A 25201-nucleotide genomic window follows, 5' to 3' on the forward strand; every position below is an offset into this window, starting at 1 on the left:
GATACAAGCTGGACTTCGAGGAGATGCCCCCTCACCGACGGCCCTGCCGGCTTCCCCCCACGAGAGGGAAATAGTGTTAACTGCAATTCACAAATTGTATCTTCAACAGGTGGTGGTCAAGGTTCCCCTCCTTCGACAAGGAGGGGGTTATTATTCGACCATGTTGTAGTCCCGAAACCGGACGGTTCAGTCAGACCCATATTGAATTTAAAATCCCTGCACATATACCTGAAAAGGTTCAAGTTCAAGATGGAATCGCTGAGAGCGGTCGTCGCAAGCCTGGAAGGGGGGGATTTTATGGTGTCTCTGGACATAAAGGAGGCATACCTTCATGTCCCCATTTATCCACCTCATTAGGCGTACCTCAGATTTGTGGTACAGGATTGTCATTACCAATTTCAGACGTTGCCGTTTGGTCTCTCCACGGCACCGAGAATATTTACCAAGGTAATGGCGGAAATGATGGTACTCCTGCGGAAGCAAGGGGTCGCAATTATCCCATACTTGGACGATCTCCTCATAAAAGCGGGATCAAGAGAGCAGTTGCTGATCAGTGTAGCACTTTCTCTGGAAGTGTAACGGCAACACGGCTGGATTCTAAATATTCCAAAGTCGCAGTTGGTTCCTACGGCTCGTCTGCCTTTCCTAGGCATGATTCTAGACACAGACCAGAAAAGGGTTTATCTCCCGATAGAGAGCTCAGGAGCTCATGACACTGGTCAGGAACCTATTAAAACCAAAACAGGTGTCAGTGCATCACTGCACTCGAGTCCTGGGAAGGATGGTGACATCATACGAGGCCATTCCCTTCGGCAGGTTCCATGCGAGGACCTTTCAATGGGACTTACTGGACAAGTGGTCCGGATTACATCTTCAGATGCATCGGTTAATCACCCTATCCCCCAGGGCCAGGGTGTCTCTCCTGTGGTGGCTGCAGAGTGCTAACCTTCTCGAGGGCCGCAGATTCGGCATTCAGGACTGGGTCCTGGTGACCACGGATGCAAGCCTCCGAGGGTGGGGAGCAGTCACACAGGGAAGAAATTTCCAAGGTCTGTGGTCAAGTCAGGAGACTTGCCTTCACATCAACATCCTGGAACTAAGGGCCGTATACAACGCCCTACGTCAAGCGGAGACCCTGCTTCGCAACCAACCGGTTCTGATTCAGTCAGAAGCCACCAGAATTCTTCGCTGGGCGGAGAATCACGTAAGCGCACTGTCAGCAGTGTTCATCCCGGGAGTGGACAACTGGGAAGCAGACTTCCTCCGCAGGCACGACCTCCACCCGGGAGAGTGGGGACTTCATCAAGAAGTCTTCACGCAGATTGCAAGTCGGTGGGAACTGCCACAGGTGGACATGATGGCATCCCGCCTCAACGAAAAGCTACAGAGGTATTGCGCCAGGTCAAGAGACCCTCAGGCGATAGCTGTGGACGCACTGGTGACACCGTGGGTGTTCCAGTCGGTCTATGTATTTCTTTTTCATCCACTAGGGGTCACTGGAGTACTCTTGGGATATGGACGGTTTCCGTAGGAACAAGGCACTGAATATTAAAATGTAGAACTCTCCTCCCCTCCATATCCCAGAGTACCTCAGTGTTTTTTCTGTGCTTCTCGTAGCAACAGGGCTTGTGTGGAGCTTAACCACACTACTTTGAATATTTTTATTTTTAATTTTACATTTTTTGCTCACAGCACATCCCTTCCCAGTTTCTGTAAAAACTTGGGTCCGGGATAGTGCCGCTGCACGGAGCAGCGCATGGCGTGTCGGTCCTCACAAAGAGCACCCTCACAGCCACACGCAGCTCATTCCCTGACTGCTGCTACAGCTGGACGGAGCTTACAGATAGAAGCCCCGTCACAGCCTTCGCCTCTGGAGTCAGGTATGCTTGGGGTACGGGGCGGTCAGCGCACGCTGCCGCCCCGCTGTGGGGGAAACTGGTCACTGACGCCGCTCTCACTGCGCCCGCGCCCGCCTCTCCTGACAGGCCGCCCCGGCAACCGCTCCGAGCAGCGCCGCCTCCACCGCTGAGACCCGCCTGCCGCCGCTCACACCTGCTGGCCGCCGCGCTCACCCGCCGCTCGCACCCGCCGGCTGCCGCTCACACCCGCCGGCCGCCGCTGTAGGACCGCGCTCCATTACAGCGCTCCCTGGCTCGCTGCACCCTGATTGCGCTGGGAGTGAGATACCCGCGCCCCGGTAATTCCCGCTCAGACAGCGGTACACGGGCCACGGGGGAGGGAGCAGAAGGGGGGGGGGGATGACATTAGCGGAGGGCTGCATAAGGGTGGTGACATTGATGAAATAGGCTGTTAAGCCTATATTACAGGGTTGGCTGCACTTGTTACATATACCCTGCACTGTGAGGCATGGTGGCCATTTTAATCTTGCTTCCTGTCTTCCAGTTTGTGATTCCAGAACGTTCCTGCACTACATCTCTACTCCACCGGAGGCGCAGGGGTGTAGGTGGGAATTTGGGATCAGTTTCATATAGTACTGGCCACGTGCACTACACTTTGCCAGATAGATAGAGATATATATATATATATATATATCTATATCTATATCTATATATATATATATATATATATATATATATATATCTATATATATCTATATATATATATATATATATATATATATATATATATATATATATATAATATATATATATATATATATATATATATATATATATATATATATATATATATAAAGACACCTTAGTACTATTTACTGAGTCATGCAGGTTGTCTGACTTTGTATGTTGTATTGTCTGTCTGCATAATGAGTAAGGCACCGGCAAAACCAAAAAAGCACTGCCATGTCTGTGACAGTGTGTTACCGGATAGTTCTACCACATGCGCAGTATGTTTTGTGGATTCAGCTACGAATACAATCTCTGCTCAGCTGTCTAAGCCGGTTTCATCCCCGGACCCTCCATGGGCTATGCTAGCAGATGTCATGGCTGGATTGCAATCAGAATTGGCCGCCGCTCGACAGGAGCGGGAAGCGGCAAGATCTGAGTCTAGGGTGAGACCACTAGGACTACCGGAGGGGTCTCAGCCTTGCCAACAGTCTAAGTCCATTTTGGGTAGTAGGGATAAATTTACTTTGTCTTATGATTTACCAGTTTCTGCTATGTTACAGTCTGATGATTCTATGCCAGACCTCACTGCGCAAGATGACGGTGAGGAGGGCGAAGTAGACCAGCAGTCCGATAGTGAAGATTTTGACAGCCCAGGCATTGATAATCTCATCAGAGCGGTGCGTCAGTCTCAGAGGTTTACAGAATCTGAGGAGCCTCTGACAAATGATGAAGTCGTCTTTGCTAAAAGAATCCGCCATTGGTGGATTCGTCTGTGTCTAAACTTACAAAGAAATTAACCATACCAGTACCAACGGCTACTACGCTTAAAGACCCTTCAGACCGTAAAATTGAAGCTATGCTAAAATCCATGTATATAGCAGCAGGAGTGTTGCTTAGACCTGGGTTGGTTGGCATTTGGGTAACTAAGGCGCTCATGGTATGGATAACAGAACTCAAGTCTGCCCTACATGACGATCACCTTATACTTCTCGCTGATCAAATCTGGGAAGCTGCTGATTATCTATGTACAGCTTCTACTGACGTCTGTCAGCTCACTTCTCGCCTTTCATCGTCGCTAGTTGCAGCACGACGAGCACTCTGGCTGCGCTCTTGGCAAGCGGAGGCGGAGGTCAAAAGAGGTATAGAGGCGTTACCTTACGGTGGCGAGAAGTTGTTTGGTCCTGGAGACTCGGGAGATCACTGCGGATACTCTGTACCTCATTGCGCCACTGTCATTGTGGCTTGCTGAAGCACTCTCACAAGCGCACGCTGTGCAAAGGAAGAGCGGAGAGTAGAGGTTTTTGCCGGGATAACTACCACATTATACAGCGGCTACTGTGGCTGATTGAAGCGCCTTATTAACCGAAGCTGTACTAAGGAGGGAGATCCACATATTGGAGAGCGTTGCACGGATTCTTAACACCAGCATTCCTTGTTGGAGCGGCTGCCATGCCTACAACAATCTGAGGAGAGGTATATTAAGTACATAGTGCACGGTACTCTGGGTGGAATCTGGGACTCTCTGAGTATAAACAGTTATTTTGTGGTTCTATCCACATTAACAGCTGAACTATTAATCAAAAATCAATCAATCTGCAATCTTTCATCAATTAACTGCCTTGTGGTTTAATCCATATTAACAACTGAATTACTAACCACTTTTCAGATACCAACAAATCTATTGATTGATATATATGGACGATAATTGATATAAAGGAGATACATCTGTGATATTAATTATACTAACCCATAACAAGTGATTGGATTGGAATGTATGGACTTTGTTCATTATAAAAGAGGAGACTCAATTGATATACACCTTGCTTGATTGATAGCAAAACAGCTGACTACAAAGTATCATCTGCATCGTGCACTACATGTTCAGTGTTTTAATAAACCAATTTGCTACAATGAATGGACACTACCTATAAATTATAATATATATTGTATTTGGTTAAGATCGTGTTGATAGTGTCCAAACAGATTAGCTTGCTTGACCACTGTGTTATAGTGATTCTAGGAATAAGAACTCCCATTAAAGGGACAAAGAGTCCGATAACACAGGTGGTTAGAAAAGTTGATTTATTGTGGAAATATTTAGCCTTGATATGGCATATCTTTTAAATAATTCTTAATAGATTAATATTAATACCGGCCGGTATCATAGTATAATATCTGTACTGTATATTTGTATGTTGTAAAAAAATTTTTATATATAAAAAAGTAAACTAAAAGGATTTTATACAAAGTGAATAGCGCTGTCTCATTCTTCGATTTTGTTTGGTCCTGAATTGGACAAATGGATTGCTGAGGCCACGGGTGGTAAGTCTGTTTTCTTACCATTGCCTCCAACGGCGCCTAGGCGGAAATACTCGGGCCTGGCGTTCAAATCCTTTCGGCCTCAGCCCTTTCGAGGCCGTGGTAGGGGACCAGCCACGGCCGGTAGACGAGGTCGAGGGCGTGGTTTCCAACAAAACAACTCCAGTTGTCAAGACGCTAAGGTCACCGACAAGCCAGTGGCATGACGGACTCCCAGCCCATCTTGGATCTCCAGTTGTGGGAGCACGCCTTCAGACGTTCCATTTGGCGTGGTTCCAGACGTCCACAGATGGGTGGATCCGCAATTTAGTGCTCAAAGGTTACAAAATAGAGTTCGACTGTCTCCCGCCACTGCGGTTTTTCAAGACAGGACTGCCTGTGTCGGACGACAAACGGGCGGTTCTGCAACTTGCCATTCAGTCTCTGCTGGAGTCAGCAGTTTTGATTCCGGTCCCTGTACACCAACAGGGGCAGGGGTATTATTCCAGTCTGTTTGTGGTACCAAAGCCGGATGGCTCGGTCAGGCCAATATTGAACTTAAAGGGCCTCAATCAGTACGTCACTTACTACAGATTCAAGATGGAATCTCTGCGGTCGGTAATTGCAGGTTTAGAGCCACAGGAATTCATGATTGCGCTGGATCTCAAAGATGCGTATTTACACATTCCGATTTGGCCACCTCATCAGAGGTTCTTGCGGTTTGCAATCCGGCAGAACCATTACCAGTTTCAGGCTCTACCGTTTGGCCTCTCGTCAGCGCCTCGGGTATTCACCAAAGTGATGTCTGTGATGATAGCTCATCTCAGATCCCTGGGAGTGATAATAGTTCCGTACTTGGACGATCTGCTCATCAAAGCTCCGTCTCAACAGATGCTCCTCCAACATGCGTTGCTAACGTACGATGTCCTAGTTCAGCATGGTTGGATTGTCAACTTCAAGAAATCACATCTGATTCCGTCTCAACGACTGCAATTCCTAGGTATGATTCTCGATACGGTAAATCAAAGAATTTACCTACCAGAACAGAAAGTACAGATCATTCGTCATCTGGTTCGATTGGTGCTCAAGCCACGCACAGTCTCGGTACATTTGTGCATTCGCCTCTTAGGCACAATGGTGGCGGCTTTCGAAGCGCTTCAGTTCGGGAGACTTCACTCACGTCCTTTTCAACTGGATGTGCTCGCACAGTGGTCGGGCTCGCATCTGCAGATTCACCACAGAGTGAGGTTGTCGCCACGGGCCAGGGTATCTCTACTCTGGTGGCTCAATGTACACAATCTAACCGCAGGGAAACGGTTCGGCGCCTGGAATTGGATAATTCTAACGACGGACGTGAGTCTCAGAGGTTGGGGAGCTGTAGTTCAAAATTGTCAGCTCCAGGGTCTCTGGGCGGCTCACGAAAGATTGCTGTCTATAAATGTCCTGGAACTCCGGGCAATTTACAATGCGCTACGACAAGCAGTGCACATTCTTCGGTCTCAGCCTGTCCAGGTGCAGTCGGACAATGCGACGGCGGTCGCATACATCAACAAACAAGGAGGAACGAGAAGCCGCATGGCAATGCGAGAAGTAGCTCGAATCCTCAATTGGGCCGAGCGTCGCCAAGTGATGTGGTCGGCAGTGTTCATTCCGGGAGTGGACAACTGGGAGGCGGATTATTTCAGCCGTCGGGATTTTCATCCAGGAGAATGGGCATTACATCCAGAAGTGTTTTCACATGTTGGCCCAGAGGTAGGGGTTACCCTCAAGTGGACCTGATGGCATCTCGCCACAATCACCAAACGCCACAGTATGTGTCCAGAACGCGAGATCCAAAGGCAGTGGCGGTGGATGCTCTCACTGTCGCGTGGCCGTACAGCCTCGTGTACCTGTTTCCACCGTTTCCGCTGCTTCCTCTGTTGCTAAAACGGATCAAAAGAGAGTCCGTCACAGTCATACTAGTGGCGCCTCATTGGCCTCTGAGAGCTTGGTTCTCGGATCTCCGAGGACTACTCGCAGACGAGCCTTGGCCGCTCCCACTTCGTCCGGACCTGTTACAACAGGGTCCGTTCCTTTACCCCGATTTAGCGCGGCTGAGTTTGACGGGGTGGCTGTTGAGACCGCCCTCTTAAGGGGAGAGGGCATTCCAGAATCGGTTATGCCAACCATGTTACGTGCTAGGAAGCCAGTTACGGCAGCTCATTATTACAGAATTTGGCGTGCCTATATAGGTTGGTGTGAGGATCGGAAGTTTCCGACATCATCTTTCAAGTTATCCCGTCTTTTGTTATTTCTACAGACGGGGTTAGATGGAGGACTGCGTTTATCTACACTAAAGGTGCAGGTATCTGCTTTGTCAATTTACTTTCAAAGACGATTTGCTCTATTGCCGTCTGTACACACTTTTCTGCAAGGTGTCCTCAGAGTACAGCCTCCATTCATTCCACCTACAGCGTCATGGGACTTGAATCTGGTTTTAGATTTCTTACAGTCTTCATATTTTGAACCCTTACACCAAGTGGATATTAAGTTTCTCACTTGGAAAACAATTTTCCTACTAGCCTTGGCTTCGGCAAGGCATGTTTCCGATTTGGGTGCCTTGTCATGCAAGCCACCGTATTTGGTGTTTCATGATGACAGAGCGGAACTTCGGACGAATCCCGCTTTCCTACCAAAGGTAGTGTCATCCTTTCACATCAATCAACCAATAGTAGTTCCTGTGTTGACAGGAAATTCTGGAACCTTGGATGTGGTACGCGCATTACGCGTTTGTGTCCCGAACGTCTACAGTTCGTAAGACGGATACGTTGTTTGTTCTGTATGATGCTGCCAAGATGGGTTGGCCAGCTTCTAAGCAGACCTTATCCAGATGGATTAAACTGACCATACGTCAGGCTTACCTTCATGCTAGGTTACAGCCCCCTACATCAGTAACAGCTCATTCCACACGTTCTGTGGGATCTTCGTGGGCAGCTCGTCGTGGGGCTTCTACGACGCAGCTTTGCCGTGCGACTACCTGGTCATCAGTGCACACGTTTGTGCGCTTTTACAAGTTTGATACGTTTGCGGCATCAGCATCTAGCTTTGGCAGGTGCCAAACTGCTCTCCCGCCCACGGGGGAAGCTTTGGCACGTCCCAAGAGTACTCCAGTGACCCCTAGTGGATGAAAAAGAAAATAGGATTTTGGTACTTACCAGGTAAATCCTTTTCTTTGAATCCATAGGGGGCACTGGACTCCCACCCAGAGCAGTTTTACCTAGTTTGCGGTAAGTTCAGGGAATCGTATGGTAACACATTCTCACGACTTGTTCAAGTTTCAAGTTCTATCGGTTATTGTGCCAACTGTTTAGTTGTCAGTCACGTTATGTGTCAACTTTATTGTTGTCCGTTCTGTTATATGTAATTCTCCATTGTCAACCTCTCTATCGCTCCTGTTCGGCTCAGTAAAAAACACTGAGGTACTCTGGGATATGGAGGGGAGGAGAGTTCTAAATTTTAATATTCAGTGCCTTGTTCCTACGGAAACCGTCCATATCCCAAGAGTACTCCAGTGCCCCCTATGGATTCAAAGAAAAGGATTTACCTGGTAAGTACCAAAATCCTATTTTCCTCCTCTTCCTCTCGTACCCATAAGAAAAAGAGGAGTGAGAACAATACTAATTTTTCCGGATTGGCCAAGAAGGACTTGGTATCCAGATCTGCAAGATATGCTCACAGAGGACCCGTGGCCTCTTCCTCTAAGACAGGACTTGTTGCAACAGGGGCCCTGTCTGTTCCAAGACTTACCGCGGCTGCGTTTGACGGCATGGCGGTTGAACGCCGGATCCTAGCAGAGAAAGGCATTCCGGATGAGGTTATTCCTACGCTGATAATGGCTCGGAAGGATGTGACAGCTCAAAATTATCACCGTATATGGCGAAAATATGTTGCTTGGTGTGAGGCTAGGAATGCCCCTACGGAGGAATTCCAGCTGGGCTGATTCCTTCACTTCCTACAGTCAGGAGTGACTTTGGGCCTAAAATTGGGTTCCATTAAGGCCCAAATTTCGGCCCTATCCATTTTCTTTCATTTTCTCTACCTGAAGTTCAGACGTTTGTAAAGGGAGTGCTGCATATTCAGCCCCTTTTTGTGCCTCCAGTGGCACCTTGGGATCTTAACGTGGTGTTGAGTTTCCTGAAATCACACTGGTTTGAACCACTCAAAACGGTGGAATTGAAATATCTCACGTGGAAGGTGGTCATGCTACTAGCCTTGGCTTCGGCTAGGCGTGTGTCAGAATTGGCGGCTTTGTCACATAAAAGCCCCTATCTGGTTTTCCATGCGGATAGAGCAGAATTGAGGACCCGTCCACAATTCCTGCCGAAAGTGGTTTTGTCTTTTCATATAAACCAACCTATTGTGGTGCCTGTGGCTACTACTGACTTGGAGGATTCCGAGTTGCTTGATGTGGTCAGGGCTTTGAAGGTTTATGTAGCCAGAACGGCTAGGGTCAGGAAAACAGAGTCTTTGTTATCCTGTATGCTTCCAACAAGCTTGGTGCTCCTGCTTCAAAGCAAACTATTGCCCGCTGGATCTGTAACACGATTCAGCAGGCTCATTCTGCGGCTGGATTGTCGCTGCCAAAATCAGTTAAGGCCCATTCCACTAGGAAGGTGGGCTCTTCTTGGGCGGCTGCCCGAGGGGTCTCGGCATTACAGCTGTGCCGAGCGGCTACTTGGTCAGGTTCAAACACTTTTGCAAAGTTCTATAAGTTTGATACCCTGGCTGAGGAGGACCGTGTGTTTGCTCAATCAGTGCTGCAGAGTCATCCGCACTCTCCCGCCCGTTTTGGGAGCTTTAGTATAATCCCCATGGTCCTTACGGAGTCCCCAGCATCCACTAGGACGTTGGAGAAAATAAGAATTTACTCACCGGTAATTCTATTTCTCGTAGTCCGTAGTGGATGCTGGGCGCCCGTCCCAAGTGCGGTGTATCTGCAATACTTGTACGTAGTTATTGTTAACTAAATCGGGTTATTGTTGAGCCATCTGTTGAGAGGCTCGGTTGTTTCATACTGTTAACTGGGTTTCATATCACGAGTTATACGGTGTGATTGGTGTGGCTGGTATGAGTCTTACCCGGGATTCAAAATCCTTCCTTATTGTGTACGCTCGTCCGGGCACGGTGTCCTAACTGAGGCTTGGAGGAGGGTCATAGTGGGAGGAGCCAGTGCACACCAGGTAGTCTAAGATCTTTCTAGAGTGCCCAGCCTCCTTCGGAGCCCGCTATTCCCCATGGTCCTTACGGAGTTCCCAGCATCCACTACGGACTACGAGAAATAGAATTACCGGTGAGTAAATTCTTATTTTCGCTTAGTCCGTAGTGGATGCTGGGCGCCCGTCCCAAGTGCGGACTTCTTCTACAATACTTGTATATAGTTATTGCTGCAATAAGGGTTATGTTATAGTTGCATCAGGGTTGAACTGATGCTCTGTTGTTGTTCATACTGTTGACTGGGTAAGTTTATCATAAGTTATACGGTGTGATTGGTGTGGCTGGTATGTATCTTTCCCTGGATTGCCAAAATCCTTTCCTTGTACTGTCAGCTCTTCCGGGCACAGTTTCTCTAACTGAGGACTGGAGGAGGGACATAGAGGGAGGAGCCAGTGCACACCAGAATCTAAATTCTTAAAGTGCCCATGTCTCCTGCGGAGCCCGTCTATTCCCCATGGTCCTTACGGAGTCCCCAGCATCCACTACGGACTACGAGAAATAGATTTACCGGTAAGTAAAATCTTATTATTTTGTCAGTGTTTCCGCTGGATCTAAAGTGGGTGTTTTTTAAAGGCAATACACGGCGTATATTACCTTTTTAGTAAAAATAAATAAATCCCTGCTTTAAATCCTGCACAGAAAGCAATTGGTCAGCTGTTTGGGAAACCACGGTTTAGTACATAAACTCTGATGTCTTCAGCATTTTACCATCTCCAGCTTTTGGCCAAGGTTCAGTCATAAGCATATAAACCGGTAAAATGAATGGTTCTTTATCGTTGTGTTCTAGTTTAATCTATGGTTAATAAATATATATTTCTGACTACGAGTTGAATATTTTATTTATTTTTAATGCGCTTTCCATTGTTTAGCGCAGATGAAATCCCAGATTCCAAGCAGATCCGAGCAGCTCGCAAGCAACGGAAACTGGCCCGAGCCCAAGGAAATTACATATCAATCAATACAGCTCACGAGGGATCAGATTCTTCTCAGTCAGAAAGTGATGATGAGCTGGACGATCACGAGAGAAGAATCAGATTTGCCCCAGGGATGAAAACCCTTAAAGAGCGGATGACTGAGGAGATGTGTAAGTTCATCCAGGTGTAAACATCCTTGCAGGCTACAAAGCATGGTTGTGTGTTTTTTTTTTTTTTTTTTTATAATAAATCTGTTTTATTGAGGTTTTACAATACAACAAAATAATAAGACATCAGGTGTAAAAGGTATATCAGGCATGAAAGGCAGGTGACATGCAATCTAAAGGAGTAGCAGGAACAGGAATAACAAGCAAAAAGATTGCATACAGTGTGGAGGCGATTAAAGCAGGTTCCTGGTCTAGGAAAAAACAGAGGCAAGTGACCGATCATATTTTAAGACTCCGAGGGTGAGGTCCTCCATGATTGCCTTGGGCAAATCTGACAGTGCAATTCCGATTAATAATAAACCTGATATATCGGTCAAACAACTAAATGAATCCTGGGGGGGGGTCACACATATAGGGTAAGGAAAAAAGGGGGGGGGTAGGGGTAGTACAAGGTCAGATGGTCAGCTATGACGGTGGAGACTGTGATGAGAGCTGTCGGAGCAGGCACCATTCAGTCGATTCAAAGACCGTGGATATGTGGGCTTGCGTGGAACGAGGGAGTGAGTCAATATATGTTTCCCATCTAGCATAGAATTTAACAACATCTGTTTCTATATGTACCAATGCAGATCTACGATCAAAATATAGTATTTGTAACATTTTTCTGTGTACTTCCGATAATGAAGGCTTAGATCTGGAGACCCAATGGGTGAGAAAGTTGCTGAGTGGTAACCACATTCAGGGCATTCCCCCGAAATCAGAGGGTTGTAGCGGGCATGATGGATTTGGGGGACATAAGCCCTTTGTAGGGTTCGGAGATGGACTTACAAAGCATGGTTATTTGCTTTTCTGCTGTCTGTTAGCACAGCTGCATGAGGAACCAGAGTAATCTACAGAATCCAGGACACAAGGGCATGTTGATGAGTCCCACTATGTATGTGCCTGTACTACCTGTTGTACAGTAATCTGCATGGTTTGTGTTACTCATTCTTATTACTCCCCTGACACTTTTTGTCTATGTGGAATAACTGTGCTGCTTTTTCACCTTTTATAGCGCCTTCCAGAGACTCTGACAGCGAGGGCCGGGAAGGTGATGACTTGCAGGACAGGTGGGAGGAGCAGCAAATAAGGAAAGGAGTCAAACGCCCACAGGTGTGTCTATTATTTATTGCATGCACTGTTTGCATAATGTACTATTTCTCCTGCAACCTTTTGGGATACTGGAGAACGCTGAGCTAAAGACGACGGTGTGTGCAGACTGGCACTTCAGTCTTAGATGATTTGAGCATGGCTCCTCCCCAGCTACACCCCAGCTGACCTCAATTTAGTTTACATACCCGTTGGAGCTCTTTCTGCCTCTTGTAGGAGATCCCATATCAAGGCAGGAAACATTGCTGCCCATCAATGTCTTTGAACTCGGCAATCTTCAATGCTTTGTTGGCAGCTCAACAGCATTTGCAGTAACATACGATGGTGGTCCAATTGGACAACGCCACGACAGTAGGGTGCATCAACCAACAAGGGGGCACAAAGACCCCTTTTCCTTGTGGGAACAGCACGTAATCCCAGGTGGGCAGAAAGTCACATTCCGGCTATATCGGCCATGTTCATTCCTCGGGTTGGCAAATTGGGATGCGGATTACGGCACCTTTCAGGATCCTCACCACAGGGAGTGGGTCCCTTCATCCAGATGTTTTCCAGGATCTGGTGGCACGATGGGAGCTGCTGGACATCGATCTTATTGCATCTCTGCGTAAACCTCTTTTTACCAGTAAAACCCAATTCTTCAAATCCTTCAGGGTTTCTGGACGCCCTCCATGTGCTTGCTGTGTATGGTTGCATTCTGTTTTGGTTGTTTGCCATTTTATTGTTCTAATGCAGGTTGTCGCTTAGCTTTCTTGGTTAAACTGAACTGAGGTCAGGTGGGGTGTAAAAGGGGAGGAGCCATGTTCAAATCAACTAAGATTAAAGTGCCAGACTCCACACACCACCATCTATACCCCAGTGTTCTCCAGTGTCCGCATAGAATCAGATAAATTGATTTTTCTGGTAACTACAAAACCCTGTTCGTAACCTATTCGTTTATAGTAAGGACCTGTTATATTGATTTCATAGGAAACATACTGTTTGTTTCCAGCTTACTATCTTGACATTACAACAGTTTGTGTCTCACAAGTATATATTTATTGTATTGTCCTTGCGCTATATTATCTTATAGGGTCTTATTGGTTGACTTCTCTGTATATTATGTGACCTGGGCACAAGAAAACACTGTGAATAACCCCATATTCTAGGCTTACACACTTCAGTACGTTGTTACTTGTTCTTCTAGACTATGAATGAGGCTCTCTTACACGGCCAGAGTCCGCCAAGTGTGAAGAAGCATGTCCAGCCACAGTTTTCTGTGCTACTAGTGACTGTTGAAGATATCAAACAGAAACTGAACACAAGGTAATTATTTATTCCTAAAGTTTCACGTTTTCAAACCTCTCCGTGGGATACTTACCCCTATTTCACCTTTTTGAACCATAGTGAATGTTACATTGGAGTAATATCTCTAGAGGACTTATGAGTCTTAAGATCTTTCTGAACCTTAATCATATTTTAGGAAATAGCTACTACTAACATTCTCCCATCATAAAGCTCCCTATTATTAGCAAAGCTTCGGATAATTGACATGGCATCTGTAGTTGATGTGCAGTGGACTTAGAACTATATTTTATACTAGTTAGAGCCCATCATAATGACAGAACAACGTAACCGTAACGTCAGAGCCGGCCGCTGTGAGCGGCTGAACGGAGCAACACTTGAATTGCTCCATCAGGAGCCATCTAGTGGGTCAGGAGCCAGCGCGCACAACACTTGAACTCCCCCCATAGAGTTGAGGAGCAGTGTTAGCCTTTTATTATATTCAATGGCACCACACAGGTACCATAGCACCATACATAGAGGTAAAACAGACAACACAGAGCTAAAGTACAGACAATAACATAACTTTACATAATTATAGCACCCAGATTACATAATTACATGGAGAATACAGGGGGGCCTACTTGTGAGACCTTACAATCTAGGAAGGGGGTGATGAGTGGATCCAAAGGGGTGCAGAGGCTGGAGATTAGGAGGAGGGATGGAAGACTTTGTGAAGATATGGGTTTTGATGTGGGGGCAAGGTGGAAGATGGAATGGGCAGAGAAAAATAGAATACAGTCAAGGAACTAGATGAAGAGGTCTTGGATAAAATATTTAGTAGCTTCTAGGGTGAGAAAGGGACGGATCTTTGAAATATTACAGTGGTGGAAAAGGCAGGATTGGTTGAGGGACTGGCATTGGGAGGAGGTGGGAAGCGCAGAGTCTAGGATCACACCCAGACATAGAACTTGGTTAGCAGAGGAACAGGAGATAGTAGAAAGGAAGAGGGGGGTGACATTGGCTGGGGATAGACAGTGACTTTAGTTTTGGAGATGAGTTTCAGAAATCGTTGTGACATCGAGGAGGAAACGGGCAGTAGGTGACATGGGAGAGATGACTTGAGGGCAGAGATCAGGGGCAGAAAGGTAAATATAGGTATCCCCAGCTTAGAGGTGGTAGCGAAGACCAAAGGCGCTGGCGAGTTCAGAGAGAGGAAGTGTAGGGGGGAGAAGGTTAGGGGTCAAAGGATAAAGCATTGAGAGACATTGGTGTGAAGCGGAAGTGGTGGAGTGGTACAGATGGGTGTAGACGGAGGAGAGGTTGGAGATGTAGTATGTGAAGTAGATGAGAGCAGAATTCATGCTGTGTTTTATTATCTGTTTTATTATACTGCCACTAAAGGCAAAGAGACTGACTAAACTCATCTAGTTGGACTAAAACATCAAGTCACACTTTTACCTCCATTATCTTTAGTGCTGACTAGCTCCTGAAACTCCTATACGTTTCAGTGGTTTTTTTTTTTTATACAATTGAAATACTGTTTCGTTAAAGGGATTCATGGAAATCTATTTTGTTATTTAGAAAACCTTTTCTTTCCTCTGTATAGTAAATGTTCATTCCTTCCTCTTCCTCATCAGAATTGCCTCCATTCAGGAGGTCCATCGATCGCACGTGGCAGAAAGTGAAAAATACAGTCGTGACCTTGAGGATTCGAAGAATTCCCTTCAGATGCTGGAGAAGTCATCTAGTGATCAGTGCTACAAATTTTTGAAGGAGATGAAAATATACGTGGAAAACTTTGTCGATTGCCTCAATGAGAAGGTAATGTGATTTTGATTCTTGCCTACAAACTACAAAATTGCGCAGATTGAGCACGCTGAGGGTCCCACAGGCCCAGCTACCTGTGCTTGTGGTGACTCGACAAGTCTGTGTAGTTATGTGCTGTGCCCTGCAAGACTAACTCATAGTAATGACTTGTAGTACATAATCAGCCTTTCATTTATAGAGCAAGTAAAAAAAAAACAAAAAAAACCCAACAGGATTTTTGCAGTTTTTTATTGTTTGGTTACTATGTTTTCTTTTGAGACCAAATAAAACAATTGTGCAGATGTATTAAGCCGGGAGAAGGGATAAAGCAGTGATAAGTGGAAGGGTATAACGCACCAGCCAATCAGCTCCTAACTGTCAGTTTTCAAATCCACAATGATTGGCTGGTGCGTTATCACTTTGCACTTATCACTGCTTCATCACTTCTTTATCTCTTCTCCAGGTTAATACATCTGCCCCTACATTCTGTATCCCAAGTTTACACTGAGGAATAGAAAACACATCGTATACAAATGCAGTGTACAGCCAATGCCATAGAAAAACACAAATAAACAGTATCATAGATACAGAACTATAACACGTATCAGAAGGTTATAACATTACTGTGTCGTCCCTGCTCGGTGCAACCTCATCAGCATCTGAAGTCTCGCCCCTCCCAGCAACATAACAGAAAGAAGCCGTTTGTGGGCATCTTATACGATCATATTTAAGTGTACAGTTATATTTAGTATATAAAAATAGTCCATGTTCCACCACTTCATCAGTTCCCACCATTCAGCAAAGGTAGACGCCATCCAAGTAAGGGCAATGCAAACCTTGGCCAAAGTCCGTGCATTGACGATATATTGACCGATGAACCCTTACACCTTTTTACTCTTTCTAGATAGTACAAATTAAAGAACTGGAGTCGGAAATGTTCCAGATCTTGGTGGATCGCACAAGAACTCTGGTACAGCGCAGGCAGGACGACCTCCGGGTAGAGTCTGCTGCAATTCAGAAGCTTTCTGGTGAGGACCTGAACAGTCTGTGTCTGCTGTATAGGATCTCCTCCTCCTCTAGGTCATAAAACTTTGTATTGTTTGTCCCTTTTACGGCCAGGAAGTATAACAGTGAGTGACACAGAGACAGCAGATGAGGTCGCACAGCGGCAACTGCAGGATATTGAACTACGGAGGTAATTAATGCTTTGCTGAAATTATCAGTATATTTATTATAGATACTGATGGTGATGTCAGATTTCACATATCAGACAGCTTTGTATACCTGAAAAAGACACCACAGACACATTGATGGTCATTCCGAGTTGATCGCTAGCTGCCGTTGTTCGCAGCGTAGCGATTAGGCTAAAAAGCGGCATTTCTGCACATGCGTATGGTCCGCAGTGCGCACGCGCGAAGTACTTTCACAAAAAACTATGCAGTTTCACACAAGGTCTAGCGGCGCTTTTCAGTCGCACTGCTGATCGCTGAGTGATTGACAGGAAAGAGGCATTTCGGGGAGGTAACTGACTGTTTTCTGGGAGTGTGCTAAAAAACGCAGGTGTGCCTGGGGAAACGGGGGAGTGGCTGGCCGAACGCAGGGCGTGTTTGTGATGTCAAAACAGGAACTGAATAGACTGAAGTGATCGCAAGGTAGGAGTAGGTCTGCAGCTACTCTGAAACTGCATGAAAATATTTTGGAGCTGTTCTGCGATCCTTTTGTTCGCACTTCTGCTAAGCTAAGATACACTCCCAGAGGGCGGCGGCTTAGCGTTTGCAATGCTGCTAAAAGCAGCTAGCGAGCGATCAACTCTGAATGAGGGCAATTGTACTAAGGTTGTAAAACTGGAAGGGGCACGTTTTCTTTCTTACTCTGTATAATGTGGGTCGCTTTTGCCTTCATGTTCTCACCTGGCTCTTCTGCTTTGAAATGACCTTAAGACCATGAACATTTAGAAGTCTATGCAGAAGGGGTCCGGATTCAGTACCGGACTATCTTCTTCTTCTGTCATTATGTGGATAATCTACTGCAGCTGTAATGGCATTTACCTCGAACATCTCTGTGCAGGAGGAGAAGGAGACAGGAACGGGAGGATTCTGGCCAGAAAGACCACCATGAAGGAATGTCTAGTGATGATGAGCAGGCCGACGACCAACAGACTGATTTCCGGATAAGCCGAGGTATCAGGCAGTGGGAAAGGTGGAAGATGCTTGTTTAATTCGGTCAGTTATGTGCATCAGACACAGGGGGTATTTTTCTAATTGGGCTAATTAAAATTGTAACCTGAATTAGGAAAATAGATGTTACTGATGGGCTCTGTGTACCCTGCATTTATTGTCCGTGTATGTCAGTGGTAACATCTGTATAAAACTGTGACTGCAGCTTCCCACTGGCCAGTGGGGATCTAGAACGTAGAAGTGTATAATACCTGGACACCAATTACTGGTGTCTCATCTACAAGTTCAGTTGAATCCTCTGTCCCCACGGCCTTTAATGCATGGCCGTTCTCATCGTTTCTTACATTCTAGCAATGGTCCAAGAGTACAATGTGAAACACCAGCTGCAATTAATAATAGAACATGGAGCAATAATCTGTATTTTAGAAACCGGATGCCTGGAAGATTCATTAGCTATGACCGTGATGTTCAATAAGGTATCTGGTTAATAGATCTACAGTAAAAAGAAAGGCAGTCAATAGGTCGACATGCAGAAGGTGGACAGTGCTTTAGGTCGACATAACAATAGTTTTTTTCTTTTTTTACATTTAATAAAAAAAAAAAAATTATCATCCACATGGATTGGGATAGTAACCTTGCCCGAAGTGTAGTGAGCCCACAAGGGTACACGTTTCCACTAATTTGGTTCCAATACGGTGAAACATCCAAAATAAAACCAAAACCCACCCAAAACTTACATCAACCATTTTCATGTCGACCTTTTCTACTGTCTATTCCATGTCTTCCTTTTGACCCTGTCGACTATTTGGGGATGACCGATTGACTGTCTGTCTTCTTACTGCAGATCTATTGAACCACACCCATCCGATACACGTGTTGAATAAATAACCACAGAGTGATACTTTACTTTGCTTAATAGGTGGATGTGTGCCGGCTGGTCTTGGTGTGACATGGGATACATAGGGTGGTATTCCATTGATATATCACGTCCAATCTCCTTTCTAAAGTGATCCCCGTTATCCCGCATATCACGCCCATAGTAATCCGGTTTAGCTGCGTAAAGGGTTAGGGCACCTCGCTACATCGCTGTAGCGAGCTGAAATGATTATACCTCGCCTGTCAGCAGAAACAGAACGGGTGTGGAAGGGGGCGGAAACAATTGAATACCACCCATAGAATTGCTGCCTCTGGCAGAAGGGGTGGGTTACATAGCAGGGAAGCTAGTGGTGCCTCTTATATATTACAATGTGGATATATTTACCCCCTACCATTCCAGAAGACATCCTGCACCAATGTAAAGCCATCTTTGAAGACGTGCATGAAGACTTCTTTCAGCTGAAAAACATTCTGTCCAAGTTCCATGCGTGGAGGAAACAGTACCCCGAGTCTTATTATGACGCGTATATCAACTTATGTCTCCACAAGCTGCTCAGCCCGCTGGTCCAGATGCAGCTGATAGGCTGGAACCCCCTGGAGGTAGCGTTACCTATTGAACATAATATCACTGTATCTGCTTCTTGATGAGGACCAGAATTTACTAGTCTCATGTGGGACAGTAAACATGCTGGTAAGTCTGGCCCGTACAATGACTGCACTGTATGAATACTGTCCTTCTCCATCTAGGACAACATTGAGCTAGACCAGATGCCATGGTACTGTCACCTGGAAGAGTTCTGCTTCCCCAGGGATGTGCATGAGGACAGCGCAGAGGCCAATCCTGATCATAAAGTGCTGGCAGCTGTCATTGAGAAGACTGTAATCCCTTTAGTTTCAGGTGAGACAATACGTGGTCAGGGGATATTAATGTGAGCATGCAGTATGTACTAAAGGGAAACCGGCTTATCTGTAAAACATGAAGTCTGATTTTCCCAGCTGACTTACAGTAATATTTGGGATGCGGTCAATTTACCTGCAATTAAAATCCCGACTGTCAAAATACGGACAACCGGAATATAATCGTGCCCGAAGCATTGTTGCGAGCGGATGCGGTACACTTATACGTTGTCCATGTCGTCTTATGTCGACCAACACACACACAAAAAAAGTTGAACATTTTGTGTCGACTTTTTGACCTGTCGACATTTTAATGTCTGTGTTTTGACCTTGTTGGTACTTTAAATGTCGGTATATTGACCTTGTCAGGATTTTGACCGTCTGTCAATTGTTGTTGGTATTTTGACCTTACGGATTTTGATTGTAGGTATTTCATACTAGACCCTAATATTTTACATTGTAAAGGGGTACATCAATATGTTTTGTACAGTTTAGGGTCTCCTTATAGAGTTTACATGTATTTATGTAGGCGTGTAATAGTCGCGCTGCTCTCTAGGTGGTGGGAGGGGGGTCATGTGTTCTAAGGCTGTAGCTGTTACTGATTTGTGTCTGTGTGTAAGAAGCTCTTCTGAATACAATGAATCTTCAGCCCATCATTATTGCAGGCTATGTGGAGCACGTGTGGGATCCAATGTCCTCTGGTCAAACCGACGGACTGGTGCAATTCTGCAAGACTCATGTACTGGAGAATGACTCCAGCAAGGCGGTGCAGGTGAGAGAATGCCGTGTGACTGCATCACTCTTATATAATCCCAGAGAAGCCCAGGAACAACTTCCCGTGATGTGGCGAACAACAAAGTCTCAGCAGCTGCAAACATGATGTTTAATAGGGAAACAGGCAGCAAAGCTGACACTTCTCTTGTATGCCGTGGTGCGATTCAATAGTCAGATGTGTGACTGCACATGTCTGACATCCTCACTGATAGGAGCTGCTCTCGGCACTCTGGTCATTGATAGGAGTAAGGACAATGCGGCAGTATAGTGTAGGCCTCTGCTTCAGCTGCTCCTTGGGTGGGATTGTTCCCATGGTTTGGGCGTAGCTCATTTACACAGTGAGACATTTCAAACTGTCTGTATATTGAATGTTTAAATTATGTCCCTGTCTGCATTATGGTGTCTGTGCTGTGACTGTCTAAATTTTGACTACGTTACGGTTATACACAACCCCTCCAGTTGTCTGTGGTTGGAAGAATCGACAAACCCACATGTGATACGGTTAAGATGACGGCTGTCGGGAACCTGATATTCGGAATCCCAACAGCCAGCATCCCAACTGTAAGTATAGTGGGGAGGTTAGGTATAGGTGCCACCCAGGGGTTAGGCTGAAGGGGGAGAAGGGAGGTTAGGGTTAGGCTGCGAGAAGGGGGAGTAAGACACCACTGGGGGGAGGATAGGTTTAGGCACAAAGGGAGTAGGGATAAGGTTATGCTGAGGGGTGGGGTGGGGGAAGGTTCGGGTCGGGCACTAAGTGGGAGGTAAGGCTGCTGGAAGGGAGGGTTAGGGTTAGGCATTAGGGGAGAGGGAGGAACATTCTTGCCACGCCCCTGTGGTATTTTAAACATTGGGATGCCGACATCGGTATTGCGACCGACGGCATTCCGTCTGACGGTCAATCATACTGAACCCACCCACACAAGCGGTTTCGGGCCACATAGCCTTTTTATTCCCTCTGTCTCTTTCCCAATGGAGACTTTGAAATACTGGACCGATAAGTATCTCGCCACTCTGATGATAACCCCTCTTTCTGATGTAGAAAGGTTAAACTTTGTATGACCTGGGGTTCATGATCATTTTTTTGGTTTGTTTTTATTTGGAACTATTTTATTTATTAACAGTTTCTTATATAGCGCAGCAAATTCTGTTGCACTTTACAACTGGACACAATGAGAAGACAAAACTGGGTAATAGCAAACAGTCATAGAGGTAGGAGGGCCCTGCTCGCAAGCTTACACTCTATGGGGAAATAAACATTGATACACAAGGATAGGTGCTATCTATTGCATAGTTGTCCACCAGATTGCAAAGGTTCTTGGTGGGCTGCATGATATCCCATCACAGCAGTGATGAACCGGGGTCAGGAGGAAGGGAAAGTGAAGATAGGAAATATGTGGGAGGATATGTGTGGACTGTACAAAGGTGATCTAATTGGATAGGAAAGCTATGAAGGTAATGTGAGCAGTTGTGGAATTTGATAGGCTTGTCTGAATAGGTGAGTTTTCAGGGAACGTTTGAAGACTAGAGGAGATTCTTAATGTACGTGGCAGGTTATTCCACAGAGTGGGTGAAGCCAGAAGAAAGTCCTGCATGGGAGCAAGCAATGAGTGTGGATGAGAGACGTAGATTTTGTTCTTTTGATATATAAATCTGTTATTTTCTATCCTGGATGCCCAGTAACCTAGGATGAAAGCAGGCATTATAGTCTACTGCTCAGGCACTCCTAATTTAATCTGTAACTGTCTGCTAGCAAGACACCAGCGAGGTCCATAGCGCCCCCTGTTATGGCACAAAAGGAGGATTTTGGTACTTACCGATAAATCCCTTTTTTGTAAGCCATAGGGGACACTGGCATAACTTCAAGACTGTGGGGGTGATGATTGTGGCTTAAAGGGAGCTGGCACTTTAAATAATCTAAGAAGTGAAACAGGCTCCTCCCTCTCTATTCCCCATCATCCCTCAGATACGAATTAGCCGAGAGGAGACTGGAACAAAAGAACAGAACTATACGAGGGAAGAGAGCACATAACAATCAAACAGAACAACAATGGAGGCAAGAGAACAGCGACGAGCGGGTGGCCAGTGTCCCCTATGGCTTCAGAAAAAGGGATTTATCGGTAAGTACCAAAATTCTCCATTTTCTATCAGCCACTAGGGGACACTGGCACAACTTCAAGACCGTGGGGACGTCCCAAAGTTTCCCCCATGGGCGGGAGATCACTGAGGAACTTGCAAAACAAGACGGCCAAACCATGCAAAAGTATCAAACTTGTAGAACTTGGCAAATGTATGAATACTGGACCAAGTGACTGCTCTACAGAGTTGATGTGGTAGCCCCCCCTACTAGCGGCCCAGGAAGACCCAACTGAGCGTGTAGAGTGGGCCGCAATGGATAATGGAGGTCGCCTAGATAGGCTTGACGAATGGTCATGCGAATCCAGCGGGCCAAGGTCTGCTTAGTAGCAGGCCACCCTCGCCGCGGAAGATCATAAAGCACAAATAAAGAATCGGCCTTTTGTAACGGTGCTGTCCGTTCCACGTAGATCTTCAATGTTCTCACTGCATCCAGAGATGTCGTCCCAGAGTCCTCCTGTAAGGACGGTACCACAATCGGCTGATTGATATGAAAAGCCGACACGACCTTGGGAAGAAATGAAGCATTTGTTCTCAACTCAGCCCTATCAGGATGAAAAATCAAGTATGAAGGCATACAAGACAAGGCACTTAATTCAGATACCCTACGGGCTGAAGCTATGGCTAATTGAAAATCAGTCTTCCAATTAAGATAGTTAATATCTGCGTCTTCCAAGGGTTCAAAACAGGGTGATTGCAGATAATCCAGCACCAGATTCAAGTCCCAAGGAGCTGTAGGGGCAACAAACGAGAGTTGTACCGAAGGACCTTCTGTAGGAAAGTTTGCACATCTGGTAGGATGAAAGAAAATCGATAAGGCAGATACCTGAACTTTCAGGGATCCTAGACGAAGTCCGGAATCTAAACCTGCCTGAAGAAAGAGCAAGAACCGTGAGAGACGAAAATAATCTGATTGAAGCCCTTTTCCGTCACACCAAGAGATACAAGAACGCCAGATGCAATGGTAATGGGCTGCCTTAACAGGTTTTTGTGCACTCAGCATCGTGGGAATCACACATTCCGGAATCCCTTTGCGTTTTAGGATGTCTGCCTCAAGAGCCATCCCGTTAAACGTAGTCGTGGTAAATCTGGCTACACGAAGGGCCCTTGTTCGCAGAGGTAGAGTTCAAGGATCGTCCGCTAGCAGAAGGTGCAGGTCTGAAAACCAAGCTCTCCGAGGCAAATCTGGTGCTACCAAGATCACCGTGATTGACTCCCGCTTGATTCTCTTGAGAATTTGAGGCAATAGAGGAAACGGAGGAAACAAGTATACTAGGTTGTATGGCCAAGTCACAGCCAGAGCGTCTACAGCCTCCACCTGAGGATCTGGAGATGTATCGAGGAAGCTGATGATTGAGACAGGACGCCATGAGATCCATCTCCGGACACCCCCCAGCGCTGTGTCAGAGCGTCGAACACCTCTGGGTGAAGTGCCCATTCTCCAGGATGTAGATCCTGACGGCTGAGGTAGTCTGCTTCCCAATTGTCTACTCCTGGAATGAATACTGCTGAGAGGACTACAGCGTTGCGTTCGGCCCACTGGAGAATGCGTGTCACCACACGCATCGCTTGGCGACTGCGAGTTCCTCCCTGCTTGTTTACATACGCTGCAGCAGTCGCGTTGTCCGATTGAACCTTTACCGCCTTGGATCGAAGAAATTGGGCAGCTTTTACCAGCGCACTGTAGATTGCTCTCAGTTCCAACACATTTATTGGCAACAGTGATTCCTGTGGAGACCAGTGGCCCTGAAGATGGAAGTCCAGCACAACCGCGCCCCATCCCCTGGGGCTGGCATCTGTCGTTAGGAGCGTTCAGTCCCATACACTGAACCACCTGCCCGCAGTGAGATTGTGCAGTTGAAGCCACCAAAGAAGCGAAAATCGCGTTTCTGGAGTCAGTCGAACTAACTGTTGAAGGTGTAGATGCGACCCCGACCATTGATGTAACAGATCCAGCTGGAAAGAATGTGAATGAAAACGGCTGAGCTCCAGAGTTTCGAAAGCTGCTACCATGTCCTCAAGCAAACAAATGCATAAATGGACTGATACCAGCCTTGGCTTGAGGACAGCTTGGACCAGTTTCTGTATACCCAGAGTTTTATCTTAAGGCAGAAAGACTTTCTGGATGTTGGTGTCCAGGATCACACTGAGAAACTGGATACGCTGTGACGGCTGAAGGTTGGTGGATGTCCGAAAATTGATTATCCATTGGTGTTCCACAAACACATTGTATGTTAGTGGAGCATGCTCCTGGAGAATGAGATCTGATGGAGCTTTGATGAGGAGGTCATCTAGGTATGGTATTATTGTGACTCCCAATGATCGAAGGTGAGCAATCATCACCGACTTGACCTTGGTAAACATGTGCATGGGAGCAAATAATGAGTGTGGATGAGAGACGTAGATCTTTTCTTTTGATATATAAATCTGTTATTTTCTATCCCGGATGCCCAGTAACCTAGGATGAAAGCAGGCATTATAGTCTACTGCTCAGGCACTCCTAATTTAATCTGTAACTGTCTGCTAGCAAGACACCAGTGAGGTCCATAGCGCCCCCTGTTATGGCACAAAAGGAGGATTTTGGTACTTACCGATAAATCCCTATTTCGGAAGCCATAGGGGACACTGGCATAACTTCAAGACTGTGGGGGTGATGATTGTGGCTTACAGGGAGCTGGCACTTTAAATAATCCAAGAAGCGAAACAGGCTCCTCCCTCTCTATCCCCCATCATCCCTCAGATACGAATTAGCCGAGAGGAGACTGGAACAAAAGAACAGAACTATACGAGGGAAGAGAGCACATAACAATCAAACAGAACAACAATGGAGGCAAGAGAACAGCGACGGGCGGGTGGCCAGTATCCCCTATGGCTTCCGAAAAAGGGGGCTGTGGACGGACCGAATG

The 25201-nt window shown here is 46.2% G+C and overlaps 1 protein-coding gene across 2 annotated transcripts in view; it reads left to right on the forward strand.

Annotated features, from left to right (window-relative positions):
- The window catches only part of GCFC2 (GC-rich sequence DNA-binding factor 2), a 59820-nt gene that overhangs the window by 22376 nt on the left and 12243 nt on the right, over positions 1–25201 (forward strand). Inside the window, exons 4-13 of one of the 2 annotated variants that reach the window (XM_063915265.1) lie at positions 11009–11223; positions 12275–12372; positions 13553–13671; positions 15270–15453; positions 16343–16466; positions 16558–16633; positions 17506–17618; positions 18892–19091; positions 19239–19389; positions 20054–20160. In XM_063915265.1, coding sequence (XP_063771335.1) covers positions 11009–11223; positions 12275–12372; positions 13553–13671; positions 15270–15453; positions 16343–16466; positions 16558–16633; positions 17506–17618; positions 18892–19091; positions 19239–19389; positions 20054–20160 — 1387 coding nt within the window. The remainder of the gene's footprint in view (positions 1–11008; positions 11224–12274; positions 12373–13552; positions 13672–15269; positions 15454–16342; positions 16467–16557; positions 16634–17505; positions 17619–18891; positions 19092–19238; positions 19390–20053; positions 20161–25201) is intronic. The other variant, XM_063915266.1, reaches the window with a different exon arrangement.

This window comes from Pseudophryne corroboree, chromosome 4 (genome assembly GCF_028390025.1).
Source record: "Pseudophryne corroboree isolate aPseCor3 chromosome 4, aPseCor3.hap2, whole genome shotgun sequence".
Lineage (NCBI taxonomy): Eukaryota > Metazoa > Chordata > Amphibia > Anura > Myobatrachidae > Pseudophryne > Pseudophryne corroboree.